Source organism: Mya arenaria, chromosome 17 (assembly GCF_026914265.1).
Source record: "Mya arenaria isolate MELC-2E11 chromosome 17, ASM2691426v1".
NCBI classification, from domain to species: domain Eukaryota; kingdom Metazoa; phylum Mollusca; class Bivalvia; order Myida; family Myidae; genus Mya; species Mya arenaria.
In genome coordinates this window covers 29,610,276-29,629,017 of record NC_069138.1, presented here as the reverse complement: position 1 = coordinate 29,629,017, position 18,742 = coordinate 29,610,276, and the positions used below count along the sequence as shown (strand labels likewise).

General features: G+C 34.2%; 2 protein-coding genes across 2 annotated transcripts; one reads left to right on the top strand and one right to left on the bottom strand.

Annotated features, from left to right (window-relative positions):
- The first annotated feature begins 298 nt into the window (after positions 1–298).
- LOC128223911 (uncharacterized protein C1orf131-like) lies at positions 299–10,531 on the top strand. The gene is made up of 8 exons (XM_052933373.1): positions 299–347; positions 2,547–2,634; positions 3,493–3,794; positions 4,730–4,894; positions 6,114–6,299; positions 8,454–8,540; positions 8,955–9,004; positions 10,401–10,531. Exons 2-8 carry the CDS (start codon positions 2,583–2,585, stop codon positions 10,519–10,521), a joined length of 963 nt encoding a protein of 320 aa, XP_052789333.1. The 5' UTR covers positions 299–347; positions 2,547–2,582; the 3' UTR covers positions 10,522–10,531.
- A 1,972-nt stretch (positions 10,532–12,503) lies between these two features.
- LOC128223910 (protein catecholamines up-like) lies at positions 12,504–17,898 on the bottom strand. Its single transcript, XM_052933372.1, has 3 exons — positions 17,044–17,898; positions 16,549–16,754; positions 12,504–16,019 (listed from the first exon to the last, which is right to left on the bottom strand). Exons 1-3 carry the CDS (start codon positions 17,879–17,881, stop codon positions 15,768–15,770), a joined length of 1,296 nt encoding a protein of 431 aa, XP_052789332.1. The 5' UTR covers positions 17,882–17,898; the 3' UTR covers positions 12,504–15,767.
- Positions 17,899–18,742: the final 844 nt, after the last annotated feature.

Below are 18,742 nucleotides of genomic sequence, written 5' to 3'. Positions count from 1 at the left end.
CGGATGTATTTGGACGGTTTACATACTCAAAAAGTGGTACGTTTAAGTCCGCCGCAAGTAGATCGCGTAGTAATTTTATTTAGCAGTTAAACTTTGTGACTTAACTCTTGGGATTCTTAATTATGTTTGCAATAATACAATTCAATGGCAATCAATTTAAACTTAGATCAATAAATACAACTCTAAAACACTACAATTAATTAATGATATAATTCAAAATTTTACGAACTACTTCAACTGATGTACCGGCATACATCCGAGGTTGTTTTTGAAAAAAATGGCCGAGGAGTTCCGAATGATGCGCACGTTGGACGAACAACAACAACAAATTAGAAGAATTAGTATATATGTAAGTGTTGTGTTATGTAAATCGATTCAACCTTGATATAAATAAATTCTTACTTTGTAACGTAATTATTCCCATTATCACCACTTATTCGATGTAAATAGTTGATTGTTTACCATGTCATATTACCTCTTGAAAATAGTCCTACACCCAAATAATCTGATTTCAAAGGTTTCCAAAAATGTTTGTTTTCATGGTGGTAATGAGTGTGTTTCAATATGCCCAGCTTATAAAAACAGTTAATCATATATATCCACTGGCACGTTTACAATTTGAAAAATGCACTGGGAAGTCAACTTAGCATATTTATAATTAATGTCGTGTGTGTGGGTTGGAACCAGCCACCCGGTTAGCTCAGTTGGTTAGAGCGCCGTGCTAGTGTTCCGGCGGTCGTGGGTTCGAGCCCCACACCGGGCGCACTTTTCCTCCCAGGTTTATTTTACTGGTGGCTGCGGTAAACGGCAGGAGTGCCTCCGTCGGCCTAAAAGGTTAACGGGGGGAGGAGTGTCGTGTGTGTGGGTTAGAACCAGCCGCCTGGTTAGCTCAGTTGGTAAGAGCACCGTGCTAGTGTTCCGGCGGTCGTGGGTTCGAGCCCCACACCGGGCGCACTTTTCCTCCCAGGTTTACTTCATTAATAACTAGTCAAAATAATCAGACATAATAGGGATTCTACTACTTAATCTTAATCTTATAGAGAGGTTTGTTAATTATTGTAATAAATCATGTCACATATAATTATATGGAATAATATAGATGGCAGGGCAGCAGATACTGATGGAGCCATTATTGAGCCTGGCAGGTAGTCTAAAATAATAGACGTGTTATATGGGATTCTTTCAATCCCTAACGTCTAGTCTAGTCTAAAATAATAGACGCGTTATACAGGATTCTTCCAATCCCTAACAAAAGGAAAGATTTGCCATATCAAAAATCGTAAAAAAAATCCGTCACTGTACAATTATTTGGACTAGGTCCTACTGGTGATGTGACATTGGTCAATGTACCCAAAAAGGCATATAAATTAAGACAGACCTTCTTAAACTCCAAAACTCATACTGTATAATCAAGATTGATCAACTTTAATAATTATTATATACCTTAAATTTAGTCAATAAGAATAATAACAATAACACTATTAATATCTATATTTATTGAAGGTAATGTATTTAGCAATATAAGTATTGATTGGTTGATTTTCATACACATACATGTTTGTGAGTAAGAGTACATGATGTTTTTGAACTCAACAAACTTTTCAAATATGTTGTTAAAGCCAAAAACATTTAAATTATCATTGTTTGGAAATGTAAAAGATATTTTTAATCTCGTATCTAAAATTAGTGTAACGTTCCGCTGCAAGCGGCGGATGTGCGTTCATAGTATAACATTCCATTATAGACAGAAGTATGTTCATAGTACGTATGTTTACTTGGTTGGTAATATGCAAATTAGCAAAGCCCATGCTCTGTGTGGATTGATAATTTACTGTATATAAAGACCAGTGGACCCCTTCAAGGTCGATCATGCTTTTCTCTGAAGGGATCTGTTGGCCTTGTTTGACGTCGCACGTTACACATAGTGGCAGCGGTGGGATGTTGACAACTGCCGAATCAGAGTTGCCTTACCCACAAGTTTCCCAGGCCAAGGCTTGGGACGAGTCTTCTTGAAGAGGAAAGTAGTGTAATGGTCCGCTGCAAGCAGTAGATGTGTGTTCATAGTATAACATTCCGTTATAGACGGTAGTACGTGCATAGTACGAATGTTAACTTGGTTGGTAATATGCAAATTAGCAAAGCCTGCGCTTTGTGTGGATGGAGAATTTACTGTAAATAAAATACCACCGGACCCCTTTAGGGTCGAGCATGCTTTTCTCTGAAGGGATCTGTTGGCCTTGTTTGACATCTCACGTTACATCAAAATGTCTTATGAGAATTATGTACAATTCCAAGTTTCTTCACCATTTTTTTTTTTAAAAGTGTTCAGCAATCAGCATAATATATACTTTTTCTATTTGGGATTTTCATACAAGAGCACTGACAGTGTCATTACAATTTGGCCCAGCAGCACCTGAAATGAAAAGTGTCTCATAATAATTTGCTTAACATAATTTATCAAACTTCCCTTTGCAGGTATACTGATTGGCTGACCCGCAAGTACTGATGAGAAACATAAAATTGCAAACACTTTTTAATAATTTCAGGTTATACCTGAATCGTTAAGCAATCTTCATTGAAAAATGGATAAGGAAGTGGTAGACAAGGCCCTATTGCAGAGACTTGAAGAATATGGTATGACAATTATATTTGTTTATTTAAGTAATGGTTACTTACTAATGGAGTTTAATGTATGAGGTACTTAAAAAATAATACCGGTAGTGTACACAATTAATATACGGCTGATAGTAACATAGAGAATGAGATATCAAAGATCTGAGGTAAGATTTATTTTGTTACTGTTTTAATGTTTGGTGTTTATGGAAAATACAATACATTCAACTAAATTTTGTATTCCATTTATTCATCTACATATATACACCAAGAAAAGACAACTGTGTGCCTAGCAGTATAACAGTATAATTAAACTCTAGAGGTGGGAGTATCATATTACTTAAGCTAAACCTTAAATATCATAACAGTCACCATGATGATTTGTAACTGCAACACATTACACATTTAAAAATCAAAACATGTATGTTTCGTAAAATTCAAATATGATGATATTAAAAATCTACTTTCTTGAAGGCTTATAAGATTCAGGATGTATATATATATATTATGATTTACATGAATAAGTATATAATAATTTCTAAAACATTACTAGTATCAAAGAAAGAGAAAGTTTAAGACTCAATGCTGGGACCTCTGTATTTCTTAATGAGGTATTATTTACTGCTGGATCTTTGAGGCATTGCTTTGTAAGGTGCTATGTAAGACTTAAATCTCATTTTATGATTATATTGGTATTTTAGTTTAATCAATACAAATAAAGTGGAAATTGTCAACTTTCAATTGTTTAAGATATATATATGAACATACTTAGGAACAAATTAAATTAATTTATATATTTTTTACACTTTTCACCATCAGGCAAATATTGAACAAGAAGTTCTCAAGTGGCCTAACGCAACCAGTTATTGTTTTTTGCAGGTGATTCAGTTGTTGAAGGTGCATCGATTGATAAGGTCAAGAAGAAAACAGATAAACAAGCCAAAAGGAATAAAAGTCAAGGCAGCTCGGACACACATAATGCAAACACATTTGTTGATACATCAAGCAACAACTCAAGAAAGAAGAAAAAGAGGAGGAAAAAGAATAAAGAAAAGGTTGAAGAACGAGTTGAAGATAGAGACAATGAAGAAGTTGGCTTTGGAAGTGACGTAGATGAGTTTACATGTTCAGATGATGATAAAACTGGAGACAAAATATCAGGATCCCAAAGGCAGTTGAAGGTAGACTATAACTAGACTTTAACTCCTGTAAGTGTTTCTTCAAGGTTTGACAAAGGGCATGAGAATTTTTTCCTAAAAAAGGAAACAACCATAATATGAAACTACTTACACTTTCCTTAAAGGGGCTATACACCTTATGATAAAAAAGCGATTTTTTTTTAAAAATTGTTGAAAACTGACATAAACTTGGTATCGATGTGTACAATGCATTGAAACTAACTAACTGAAGTACCACATAGTTTACAATTAATTTAGTTTTCGCAGTTTTTTCGTATTTTTCCATTAAAAAAGATTACTAGGTACCTAGTAGAATTCATTCTTATGCGTGATTGGATATTATCATGTGATATTACCAAATTAGGTAAATATAGCTTAAATATTCCATGCATTCAGGGTGAACCTTTTGTAGCACAGTGGATACAACACTGTATGTTTTTTTACAATTATGATATCAAAGAGTAGAACATTTTATTAAATAATTGTCCTGAGATTCGTTACAGAAAAAACTTTTTTTTGGTGCCAATCTGGTGTATAATCCCTTTAAAAAGGCACCCTGGATCATAGGTGTTGTCATCTTCCACAAGCTTACCTATTTTAGAAATTCAATGTACTTCTTATACTGGATATTCGAAATGAATTCTTTATCCATTTTTTGGATTTGGGTTAAATAACCTATAACTGATTTTAATTCTTTATTTTTTTTTATTTTTTAGAAAATTTTATTGAGAATTTTAGATTGGGCAGCATGGTGCTTTTCAGTCAGTCAAAAGGACAGCATGGCACAAAGCTGTGGTCAAAGGGCCTCGTAGAAACAATGTCTATATGAATATTACAGGTTTTCCCTAAGAACATTTTCTTGTTGTTTAATTACTATACAGTGATATAATAATTATGAATTCTTTCAAAACCTTTATACAGATAATTTATCTTTAAAGCTGTTATCAAAAGAGCTGGGTCTTGAGCAGTTCAAACATGATCTCGACAAGGAGCGAAGGAAGAAAGAGGAGGCTACACAGAAGACACAGGGCCAGGCTGGGAAGAAGAAGAAAGAGCCAGAAGTGATTGTGTTCCATTCCCGCAGACGAAAGGAAAAACCAGAGGTATGCAGTGTTCCAATAATTAATAAGCACACGCCCTGCAGTGATAAAATGTTTTTCAGGCTTGCTCAATTCTGGATTAAATATTTCAAGGTTGGCACTAGTTTGAGCATTAGACTCGGTATGCATATCTTATATTCTCATCAATAAAGATTATTTTTAAGTTTAAAGATTTGCTGTCCCACACCTATCACGTAATCATTTTAACATAGTTCCATTTCACTGTACAACATTTTCTGAGTTTTTTAACCATAATCAAAAAGTTTATTGCATAAAATATATTTCTATAATTTCTTGATGGAAATTAGTGCCAGCTGGTTATTGTTACTTTTTGGCTGCCAAATTTGGTTATTTTGGCACTGGTGAAGCTTGGACTGTCTGGTCTTTAAATATTTGTTACACTTGAATGTATGTTATGTCCTTAAATGCTCAATATAAGCCTCTGAATTGTATAGTCTTTATCAATTACCTCAATTTTTTCATGTTGTGCATGAATTTGAGTGAATGAATGTGTTGTCTTGACTTGACTAGGATTACTTTAATAGTTTATCCAGGCACAGTCTTGTTGGCATCAAACTTGGTATGCACATTGTTCATGGTCAGTAGTTGATCCCTTTCCATTTTGGGGTCAGATAAAGTCAAACACCCAGGTCATTGACATCGGTGATCTTTACTAGAATATTAATGGTCGCTCCCAAGAGGCAACTCATATGAGTCACAGAATTCTATTTCAGACCTTTTTTCGAAGTTTTCGAAATATTTTTCGTAATGAAATATTGCATAATATACCTTTAACATATACATTTGTGTCATAATAAACTATCTTCTAGCAATCCATTGAAGTTACTGAACAACAAGCGACCTAGTAGAGCAGCAATTACTCAACATGAAGTTTTACCAGTACATGTATATATATGGTTTGATCTTATTGTATAATGTAACCTTTAATGTACTGGTACATGTACATTATATCTTCTAGCCCTCCAATCTGGAAACATGTACCCCCAAACAGCTAATGAAAATGATTTTTTTCGTTACAACAATATTAATGTACCTGCATCTCCTAGCTCACCAATCAAGATATTGTTACCCAAAAATAAGAAGCCAGTCGGTCGAGAGTTGATTCCTCCAAACAAATTCCAGAGTTTTATCTGTACTGTGTATCAATTGTTTTATTATCTGCCTTTCAAATAAATTTCTTGTATAATTATGTATTATTTAGCCCTCTGATCAAGAAAACACCAAAAGGGAAAGACCTAGTCGAGAGAAGATACCCCGTAATGAAGAAAATCCTGAGTTTGATCTAGAGATGGCCCGGTTTGAGGTCCACAAATACGGCATTGCTGGTTTCCGTGGCAACGAGAAGGAAGTGGCAATGACTGCATTGCTCATCAAACTTGGTGCCAAGGTAGCTGATTGGAAAACAGTTTAGAACAACTTTTACAGAAGAAAGACCTAGAAAAGCCAAATTTTTTGGTTTTGGTACTTGGCAATGCTGTAGAATGTATGCTTTTGTTAGCATTGTTCTTATTATATTTGAAATCACTATATTTTCTTTCTTTAAGGTTTTGCATGTAACCACATTTAAGTCAATATATCTGCAACTACTGCAGGGATTGCATTAATAAAATCAAGTATGATAACTCAATCTTGCATATAATGCAAATTTGGCACCTTTATTTATTTGTTTCTTGTTAAGATTTTGAATGTAATCTAATTTTACAGCAATCCATGAACGATTCACCAAAACTTTGCAATAATTATACATAAAAAAGGAGGAACAGTCCAGCATGCTTTCTCTTTGATAGCTCTTGTTCTTTATTATGATAGCTCTTGTTCTTTATTATATTTGAAATCACTGTCTTATTTTTCTTTTGTTATTTATCAGCTACAATGCTCATGATTTATGTGTTGCTATCTAAAATAAATACTGGTTAAACCAACCAATTTTTACACTGCTACTATATATTACAGTTTAAAAATACTATTTTCACCTACCATTGAGTGTGTGTTTTTTTAAAAACAACTACAAGGTTATTTTAAAGCTGCACTTTCACAGATTGAACATTTTTATATGTTTTTGTTGTCTTGGAATTACCAAATTTATGCCAAAATGCATGGAAACCAGTGATATAACCAGTAAGACTGCTGACAGAAGAACTGATCACAGATTTTCATATTTAAGTTCAAAAATTGATTTTTTATGCATTTTTCTTAAACCATTAGTGTTTAGTCATAAAAACTTTTGTCAGCAATCTTATGTCACTGGTTTGCAGATATGTAAACAATTGGCTCATTCTAAGGCAAAAAATAAAAAAGTTGTCATAACAGTCCATCTGTGAGAGTGCAGCTTTAAGTTCCAAAGAAAAGTTGGGAGGAAGAAATAAACATAGGGATAACTAGAAATGTGTCCATAGGACACGGATGCCCCCACTTCGATTTTTTGTCACAGAAAATAAGCCATAATGGTTATTCAGGATAATCTGAGGGCCCTAACTCCTAAATGATTAAAGCGATTTCCATGGCTATCGAACTTGATCAAGATATTATGGTCACAAACATGTGTTAAAAGTTTGGTGAGGATTGGACAAACAGTTTTCAAGAATTAGATCGGAAACAATCTTCGGGACGTATTTTTCAAGTCTTTTTTTGCAAATAAAGGGCCGTAACTCCTAAATGACAAAAGCGATTTCCATGGCTATCGAACTTGATCAAGATATTATGGTCACAATCATGTATGTAAAGTTTGGTGAGGATTGGACACATACTTTTCAAGAATTAGATTGGAAACATATATTTTTGAAGTATTTTTGGCAAAAAAGGGCCGTAACTCCTAAATGACTAAAGCGATTTCCATGACTATCGAACTTGATCAAGATATTATGGTCACAAACATGTGTTTAAAGTTTGGTGAGGATTGGACAAACGGTTTTCAAGAATTAGATCGGAAACAATCTTCGGGAATTTTTGGCAAAAAAGGGCCGTAACTCCTAAATGACTAAAGCGATTTCCATGACTATCGAACTTGATCAAGATATTATGGTCACAAACATGTGTTTAAAGTTTGGTGAGGATTGGACAAACGGTTTTCAAGAATTAGATCGGAAACAATCTTCGGTACGTACGTACGTACGTACGTACGTACGGACAAGGGCAACCCTATATGCCGCCACTTTGTGGGGGCATAAAAAGAAGTCCATTAATAAACTGTTCTGGAGGAGATTTTTGTAAATCAAAACTGTAAAAGAACTTGAAAAAGATCCTCATTTTTTGCGAAAAACATGTTCAAAATAGTTGGAAAAAATACAACAGGCTCCAAAAAATGTATAATGTTTTGAGAAGATGCTCTAAAGGGGTTTGATGAAATATAGAAATTTTTAAAACTTAACTTCTTTTTTTATTTGACAAAATTCAGCGAAAAGGAAAATTAACAAACCTTTAAGCCTGATGTAGAAACGAAGGAACTAGACCAGTTTAGTGGTCCCAAGATGTGTAAAATCATGATAATTTTGGGGCCTGCTCATTATTCTTTTGGGTGCAATATGTCTACTATTTATTTCAGCCGCCGAAGAGTGATTACCTTAACTACAAAGAGTACCAAGAGAAACGGAAACTACAGATGATGGAAGAAAAACACAAGCGAGAACAGGTAAACACAGAGGCCATCTCATCATGAATCCTAGAAACAGTTTTGAACCTAGGAGAGATTTTCAATTGCACTGGTTTTGTGTCTCCTGAAAAGGCAAATACATGTCTTACTTTGACATCAGTTGACATCAGTTGCAGTGTCGTCAGCAGGGACAGCAAAATCTTGTGTTCAGACAATTAAGCATTTATTATTCTAGCATGATGAACCAATGGCAGGGTATGTAGGCATTATGGTCAAGTTCAGTTGTACGGTAAAAATCATCAGTAACTCCAGAGTTATGCCCCTTTCACGTTAGATAATAGTAGTTCTTGTATTCTGGCAATAAAACTAATTTCTACACCTTGCTTTTATATATATGATTCTGTGTGAAAATAAATTGAAATCAGTACTTCAAACATTGTGTTACTCTTACAGGACAGAAAGATGGGTCTCAAAGTTGCCAAGAAAGATGGAGGAGAAAAAAGGTAAGAAGACAGTCTAGACTTTGTATCTGATACTTGCAGACATTACGAAACTTTGGTGAAATGTAAGGGGGTCTATATTTGTTTAAAAGTAAAAAAAAAAGCAAAAGAATATGAAAAATAAAAACTATCTTCTAACAGTTATCCACGATGGGGCCTTCTTTTATAGGAGCATATCATAGATACATTTTCAAAACTTTATAAGTTGGTTGTTACCGTATATTGCGCAAAATATTTAAAATCAAATTTGTTGGGTTGAAGTGTTACACTGGGTTTATTTGAATTTGTAAAATTTTATTTGGTTTTGATTTCTGGCATTTGCCTATTATTCCTTCTAATTTCTAGATCATACAATATTTCCTTGTTGATTAGATAGACAAACACTCTGTGTAACATAACAGTTATACTGTCAATAAGTCAATTTGTATGTATATGATATTTCAAAAGATTACAAAATGATTGTCATAAGCACAAGCCTGGCACAGATTAAATATTTTTGGGTTTGTTAAAAGTTTTGAATTTGAATAGCTTTAAAGTTCTATTTTAAATGGCAAGTCCAAGTACCTTAGTTGATCTTGAATATAATGTACCCGTTCCATTTTGAATTACTTTTGCAAAGTAGTTGGTCATAATTTCGCTTGTCCATCAAAAAGTGTAATTTTATAGACTAACTGTATACATATTAATGACCATACAACCAATTATCATTATATAAAGAATTTTAGTTAATGATTGCCTCAATTGCCTTAAAAGGGCTGTACACCAGATTGGCACCAAGTAAAAGTTTTTTTCTGTAACGAAGCTCAGGACAATTATTGAATAAAATGTTTTACTCTTTGTAAAAATACCAAAATGTAAAAGAAAATTGTGTTGGAGAACGGGTTCAAACCGGTGTCGCCAAAATTGCAGTCCAGTGTTGTATCCACTGTGCTACAAAGGCTTACCCAAAATATTAGAATATTTAAGCTATATACCTATTAAACTTGGTAATATCACGTGATAACATTGACTAGCCAATCACGCATAAGGAATGAATTCTACTAGGTAGACATACCTAGTAATCTTTTTTAATGGAAAAATACGAAAAAAATAAATTAATTGTAAACTACCCCCGGTATGTGGTACTTCAGTTAGTAAGTATCAATGCATTGTACACATCGATACCAAGTTTATGTCAGTTTTCGACTATTTTTTTTTTTTTAGCTATTTCATCATACAGAGTACAGCCCCTTTAAGATCACTTATTGAATTGAAAATGTAATCTTGAGCTTTTTCTGATGCGACCAATTAAAAAATATTTTTGATGAACAATATTTCCACATGAATTTACCACGTTTAAAAAGTGATTAGAGTTCAGAGTGTTCCCATGTTAAAACCATTTTTACCCTAAATATTTCAGAAAGCGGGATCGTAACGATATTGGTCCACTGGATGGGCAGGTCGGGCGATGGAAGGCTGGAGTACAGATTGTTCACAAAGACAATATTAAAGGAATGAAGAAGTCAAAAATAAAACATTGATGATTGTCAACTGTTTCTTATTGTTCCTGGGACCGGGTCCGTATGCACAAATGCCCTGTTTATGACTCAAGAGTCAAGACTCAAAACAGAAAATCTTAATTTTATTGTACAATTTTTATGGAGGGGCAATAATGGTAACACTGGTCATATATGTTGCAAATACAACATTTAACAATTATTTACACATAAAAACTGGCTAGTTTAAAGATGACTTCAGACATTTAAGAATTAACTTTTCTTACTCCAAGTCTCAAACCCAGGCTGAAGACATTAATGAATACAGACCTTGTATTTTCAGCCATTTTATTTCCACTTTAGACTATAAAATATGAGACCAGCATTGGTGTGTCCTCTGTGGTGCTCTTGTTCACTGTTGTGGTTGTGCTGTTGACGTCACTGTTTTAAGAAATATTAACTTTACATAACCATAACTCAAAGGCCTTCCAAGAAATTCATATGAAGCTTAGTGTATATTACATTGTCAACACATTTGTAGCCTTTTTGGCTTTCATATCCGTTATAATTAATAAAATAATGAAGATTTGCCATCAGTTAGTGGTTTAAGAAAATAATGTGTATCTCAGAAACTGATTGAAACTCTTAAAACTAACTTTAACACAATTTCCTCCACGTAAAAATTAATTAAGCTTGCCCTTGATGATTAAGGAATTTGCTATCGGGAAACAAGGCATTATCCCTGCTGTGGTTCCCTATGGAGAAACAACTGGTAATTTATTACCCAATCAGGAAACAAAGCGTACATATGCCCTAGCAAAACTGTCCAGACTTAAAGTGCATAAGGATATTTAGTCTACGACAATCTTAAGCAATGGTTGCGTACTACTAGGATAGATGCAAAATCCTACGTTTTTTGGGGGGGGGAGGGGGGGTGGTCTACAAAGTAGAATCCAGCTAACGACAAATGTTGTCGAATCTGGAAATGTTGAAGGGAAGTTCCCTTGGTCTCCCCAATGGGCAATTTTCTCCACTGTTTAAGCAACCTTTCAATTCTATACATTGTCGATGATTGTTTCAGTAATGAACTGCAGCAATTTCCATTGTGCTGGCGGCTGGTATCAACCCAGAACCTCTAGTTATGTAGGCAAACATACTTTAGCCATACTAGACACTATAAAAGTCTGCCCAATAGCGAGACAGTGACAATATATATCCAATACTTAGTCACACTTTCCCTCTCAATTTAAAATCCATCCTTAAATTAAAGAGATTGAGGTTAATTTGCAAAGACTTGAGGCTTTTTGTGCAACAAGTTGTTTAAGGTGGGGTGCCAATTGTAATGGAACACACACCTTTCTTTATTCTTCTGGCAGGAATCTAACGCAACTTAAAACTTACTCTGCAGGAGGACTCTACTGCATCGCTATAACATCTAGCTAAATAGCAAGCAATTCAAGTGCTGCTATATATATATATAATATACACAGAGGCAGTTCTGTCCTCTAAGTCCAGGGTTCATGTAAAATTCAGACCATAGAACAGGGACAAGTTGCGTAGGCAAAAAATAATAGTTGAAAATAGAGCAAGCTGACTGAAAGAAGAAGGTAAGAAAGGTAAAGCACTGCCTTCAGAAAGTCAATTTTGTTTTTACAGTTTATTGTAAGTGCAGATATTCTATACGACCAGAAAAAATATATTCTAGGCTTTTTTGTAAAGTACTGGTGTATAGGAATTGTTCTTCGATTGCTCAAAGCTTACAGTTTAAGCAATGTTGTTCTTTATCAATGCTCTTGTAAATGGAGTGCTTTAAAACAAAAAAGCGAAAGTAATTGCAATCCTGATGCACTGACTTGCATTTATCACTAGCCCACAACCAGCAAATTCTGGCTAGTCTGGTTGCGCAGGCTAGGTGGGCTATGTCATAGACTAGGCAAACTTACCGAGCAGAGAGTTAACGCAGTATACCAACTGCATGTTTAATACACAACAAACACTCCTTCATATTCCGAACAATAACAGCCAGATTTTTTTTTACATTTTATTTATGAGCTGTTAATGGTCATTATGTTTTCGCATGGCCCTGACAAATTTCAGAAGGTAAATGTTGATACAGGAAACATGGTTATTATAAAATGGTATGTAAGCATTTCCAATCAACTCAAAAACACAAACATTTGGAGCTTGCAGTGTTGTTTTTTAACTTGATATAATTCTGTGAGGCTTTTCGGTGAAATATGATGTTATTTTCACTGCTGTGAATTTCACTACAGTGAATATACCAATTTTGATAATTTCACTGCAATAGAATTAGGTTCCTATATTGCTTAGTAAAGAAGTGTAGAGTTCAATAAGCAAGGGTTGAATTGTTTTGGAATGACAACATGATGTTTCTGCCATTATTTTCAAACTTGTGTCCATTTTATTGATATTTTACTTACTTTTTTCATACACCCAAATCCAACAAAAATAGGGCTTCGTGTATTCTAAATTTACTTTCAGTAAAACTATGACATGAAAAAACAATGACTTATGAAATGATAATCTAACATTACTTATCAAAGTTTTGGCACTTTCCATCTATTGAAAATGAGGCTTTTAATATATATATATATATATATATATATATATATATATATATATTATGTGTGATTTATCCGTTTTAGGATTTAGTGCATAAATCTAGAATATGAGATAAACTTGGCAATTATGGCAATAATGCTACTCTTTAAAATAATGTGTCCTTGGTATTGGGTTAGTAAAGTATTTAAATAAGCCATACTGGGGACCCTAAAGGTCTTATATCTTGCAAATTTGATTCACAGACTCACTATTGAGATGACTGTTTCTAGGACATAGGGCTTTATTACATAGTGCAAACAATGAGCAATACAGCAGACACATTCAATTAACCAAACCCCATTTAAATATATGAACATGAGAAAAAAGCCTCCTCATCCCAGTCCGCTAGTAGCGTGATCACACTTCTTTCATTCATACAATATTATATATTAAATATTTTGTACACTATATACTGTGAAATCAATTATAGTTGTGAGACTTTTTTTTTTTCTTTTCAAGATCCCAACAAAAATCAATCAAAAAATGAAATTCCATGTATTAAAGTACCAATGAAATTGTCTTTTTTTACAAAAAAAAAAACAATGAACTTTCATGCCCACGAATATAAATGATATCACAGTAGTACGCATCATTTGATGATAAATGGAATAATGTTCAAATGTATGTGATCAAAAATGATATGCATTAAAATGAAACAGTTGCTTACAACCTCTCCATTTGTACTGCCGTAATAATTTTGTAATAATGAGTACTCGACTACTCCTTACTCTTATATAAGTAAATTTACATGATAACAAACTCAAATATTCTCTATCATGAAACAAAACAAGTATGTGTATTTTTGTATTAGATTATGATTTATGTGTACATGTAATTCTGAACATCCTGAAGTTCGATACAGGTACATAGATTCGTGAACATACTTTGAAAGCTCTCATATTTACAGAAAATAAGGCAAATTTCTAGAGTTATAATTGGAACAAGCTTTTATAAAACAAACAAACACTCAATTTTAACTACAAATTAATACCTGATATGTCTCCATAAACAGATCAATAACTATAAACATATATAACCAATTAAAAAATATATATTTTCGGCCAATAAAAACTATATTTGTGTTTGATTTCACTGCCAAAAATAATAGGGTCGTTAGGTTGGCAATCCTTTTTTTAGAGGAAGTTGAGCCTGAATAAAGCTATGCCATTCGATCAGGGTCAGCGTTAACTAAAGCTCTTTTTAAAAACAGTACATTTACGGGTCTTTCCTGTGTAATAAATTTCAAAAACGATATATGATATAAAAAGAGAATGGCCAGAAACAAAAATGGTGGCAATATATCTGCCATGTTTGGTACATGATATCCGTACAAATATACTCCATATACTCTTGTGTATTTTGTAACCTTGTAAGGAAAGGTTAAGAAAAGTACTTTTTAAATCTTTAAAACAATTGTAGGTGCCAGTCCTGCTGTTAAAATTGTGGGCAACCACAGAACTCAGAACTGAATACCGTTATACTTCATGAATACCGTGGGACAATTGACTGACATATTATTGTACTGAAAAGGTTGCCCCGGTTCAATTCCAGCTTTTACCAGAATATTTTTCTATGGGAAAGCATCTGGTACCTTGTGGAACCAATGAAACTGACTCGTTAATTATTGATGAATACAAGATTTTGCTTGCCAATTCGCGCATGTTTAACAATGAAGTATAGCGTAGTAGCAGTGTATTGGGGGTATACGACGATGATGTAGTCCTTAATGCTTTCACAGATGTAAGGCAATTCAGACGGATGAAAAATAGACATCGACTAGATGACACTTGATGATCAAAATTATAAGTCTTTCATAAAATACAAAGCTAATTGACATTTAAACAAAAACATTACTAAACAAGTAGTATGTCAGATTAATAAATAATATGGAGCCATTTTATCAACACGAGTCCAAAAGAATATATATCATAAGATCAGGAAATTCAGTTGAATTCTTGACAAGTGTTAGAAATTAAATTAAATTTTAAATTGCAAATTCAAATACACATTGTCATAAAAGTGTAATCATTTCAGCCAATATATATATATATATATTATATTTAAATGCATCAAAGAATAACAAAGGATTCATAAAATTTATAATACACATGATAAGGACCAAGGAAGTCCTTCACATAATGAAAAGCAATGAAACAGAGTATGGATATGAATTGTGATAGTGAAACCCAAACCATTAAGAATTCTAAAGGTACATTCCGTCAGATTGTTAAGGCTAGCACTTGAAATTATACATCAATAAAAAACACTCATCCCATCACACTAATGCCAGTCATCAAAATTAGACTTTCCGATGAACAAGCCCGAATTCTTATACTTTTGCATGGAATCATATTTTTGAACAAGCTCTGCTATATAAAATTTCAGAATTTGAGCAAGCCCGGAAGACATTTTACCAGTGCAGGGCTTGCAGGCTTGTGCTAATTTCGACCACTGTAATGCAGAAAACAAGCCAATGAACGAGCCTTTAGCATATAAATTTATTGATTTTATTTGTATATTTAATCTCTCTCAGACTGTGTAAAATGTGTAACACTGCAGATTACTATATAAACAACATGGCATAAGGAATTTGACATAATGTACCTTTAAAAGTCTAAATTAATGAGAAACATAATTATCTTAATATTCAGTCATTCCCAATACCTAAATTACTCGTATTGTCCTATCAAGACCATCATGTACACGCCTACAAGCATTGCCAATATTTCTTTTATAGACTGTCCTAATTTAGTATCCTCCAGTAGTTCTGGAATGACGGACACCGTGGCGATGTATATGAACCCGCCTGCGGTGAAGGGAAGAATCCAGGTTGTGGCTGCCTCCCCCACTCCCTCGGCAAACAGGCTGCAGATGGTTCCCAACATGGCGCCAATCGCTGTGCTAAACTGGAGCATCATGGCCTGAAAGAACAAGACAAAAATTAAATAGATTTCTAATACAAATATAGTGGCTGCCTTCCACAACCCCACCGCAAAGAGGCTGAAAAAAATTATTTTGCTGTAGAAAAAAGTCAATGACAAAAAATGGTGTCGCAATGCAATTTAATAGCGATAACTTGTTCTGCATGCTGCCATCAAGAAGCTAAATGTTTACTGATCAACTATCATGCTAACACTAGAAAGAAGAACTTAATACCCCTGTGATCAATAAATTTAAATTGAATTGATCAACTTACAGCATCCAACCTGCTAGATTTAAAGAATAAAATTAAAACCTAATAATGATAATAATAAAAACGACCTAATATTACTAGAACCCATAGAGGAATCATAATATTATTAGAGCCCATAGAGGACATAACTGTTTTTAAGGCTTATAAGTGTTTTCTATGATTTTAATTGTGTATTTATGCAAATAATGCAACTTATCTGTAACTCTGAATGAATGCATGTAAAATTAACTTTTTATTTGGATTGATACAGTACATACCTTCTTTTTTGTACATCCAGACTGCACCAATATTGCAAAGTCCCCGATTTCATGTGGAATCTCATGCAGAAAGATGGTGATAGTTGTAATGATTCCAATACTTTGTCCCATCATGAAAGATGCTCCAATGGCCAGGCCATCGGTGAAGTTGTGAGCGAAGTCTGCAGCCAGATTGAGGTAGCCAGCTACCTTGATGTCCTCGACAACTGTAAGGGAGTTAATGAAGCTTATATACATTTAAAGCACATTTATTATAAGAGTAAAACATAATGCTAAGACAAAAACACACATACACCAACAAAATAAGACATGAAGAATGATAAAGCTACAAAGCAAACTTGTTTAATCCAAATCCAAAAATTTTATTCCGGTAAACACATTATTTTCAACAAACTGAAGGCCAGTGCCCCCCTCCCTAATTCTAAGTAAAACCCCAAATATATAATTTGGAATATTGTAAGAAAAGTACTCAATAAACACGAAAAGTATTCTGACCTTCTACTACTGGTTCATCAGTCTTCTTATCAGTTTTGGTTTCTGACTTTTCATTCTTTTTCTCTGATTTGTCATCTTTCTTCTCTACCTTCTTTTCAGACTTCACAGGTGCGGGAGCATGAGAGTGAGAGTGCCCACCTTTTACGATCCGTACAAATTTCTCCACCATAAGAAAAGCAATTATTCCTGCTAAAACCCAAAGACCGATGCTCATGTCATGTGAGTGTCCCTCTTCACCGTGATCATGAGAGTGGGAATGTGTATGGCCATGGTCGTCACCACCATGTGAATGTGGCGATACGGCATGAGGAATGAGGTGAAGGAAAGCGTCACCTAGCAGACCACCTGATGCAAAACTGAGCAATACTTTCAACAGCGGCTGATGCTTATCAGTGTTGTCCAGTGGAATGAAAAGAAGAATAAATATAGGTGAAACGCTGATAATGGCTGTCGCAGTAATCGCCTCTATCCAAAGTTTGACCCCAGTGTTTTTCACCTGTTTAGGCTTTTCTTTAGGCTGATCCCCGTGACTATGTCCGTGGCCTTCGTGACTGTGACCATGGCCTTCGTGACCGTGTCCATGGCCTTCGTGACTGTGTCCATGGCCGTGGCTGTGAGCGTGTCCGTGATTTTCTGCAGCCGGCGGTGGTTCCTCATTCGCCTGCTTGGAATACTTAAATGACGCCGGCTCGTCGTGAGAATGTCCATGATCATCACCATAAACTGTCCCAATGACAGATACTGCTATCAGGCCAACAAAATACGTAAAAATCAACGTGGAATGACGTCTATTTTGCATTTTTGTGCAGCGAAACGTAGACGTGTACATCAAGATCATAAAACGCTTGACGCAGAGCGTCTGAATGATATCGATTTTCGAGGCGCATGCTAAAACTCGGATTCCTAACCAGATCACTGATCTTTCAATCCCGGATCTATTGCCATGTGTGTAAAACATATTTTGTATATACATGTATATCAATGTTAATTTCCATTAATTAATACTATATGAACATTTCAACATCACCAAAATATAAAAATATATTTAAATAGGTTATTAGTACCACGTGCATGTATCACAGCTTTTGGTTTTATTATATATTGTAATGTCATGACATGAAATTCCAGCCAAATTTTCCACTTTTCATTTCTACACGAGAGTCAATTTCAGGTACACATAAACCCCTAATTGACCGAGAATCTGACCATTAGACATATGACTGATGTTAATGAAAATGGTATGCTTTAACGACCGTTTTATCTGGAATGTAAATGTTACCTTTATTGCATTATATATGAATCTGGACGTTTCGTAGGTCAAATTATATTTAGGGATATGCTTTACTAAGCGTATGGATATTGATTTTACAATGTCAGATTTATTGGTTTCACGTTTTATAACAAATTATTCATTTTAAAAGCTTTGCTTTTCATTGTAAAAATATTAAATTCGTAAGTATACGTTTAAAAATACAAACGAAACTTGAAAAAAACATCATGTTGGCGAAACTGAATCTCCGAATGTTAAATTTTAATACTTCAATTTTGTTCACAGCATCATGAACACATTCTGATTGGTTTTAAATGCACTTTCGTATAACAGATTAATTTGAGATTTGTTTCTGCATATGCAAACATATTTTGACCCACATAAATCACGACCGTGGTCGTTGTCCTTGAGTGACTCCTTTTCTTTAAA

Bases quoted from the DNA above. Each gene is read 5' to 3' on its own strand.
- LOC128223911 (XM_052933373.1), top strand. From the start codon at position 2,583: ATGGATAAGGAAGTGGTAGACAAGGCCCTATTGCAGAGACTTGAAGAA. The intron at 4,895-6,113 runs GTATGCAGTGTT...TGTATTATTTAG, and splicing joins GACGAAAGGAAAAACCAGAG to CCCTCTGATCAAGAAAACAC. The intron at 6,300-8,453 runs GTAGCTGATTGG...TATTTATTTCAG, and splicing joins TCATCAAACTTGGTGCCAAG to CCGCCGAAGAGTGATTACCT.
- LOC128223910 (XM_052933372.1), bottom strand. From the start codon at position 17,881: ATGATCTTGATGTACACGTCTACGTTTCGCTGCACAAAAATGCAAAAT. The intron at 16,755-17,043 runs GTCAGAATACTT...ACTCCCTTACAG, and splicing joins TGATGAACCAGTAGTAGAAG to TTGTCGAGGACATCAAGGTA. The intron at 16,020-16,548 runs GTATGTACTGTA...TTGTTCTTTCAG, and splicing joins CTGGATGTACAAAAAAGAAG to GCCATGATGCTCCAGTTTAG.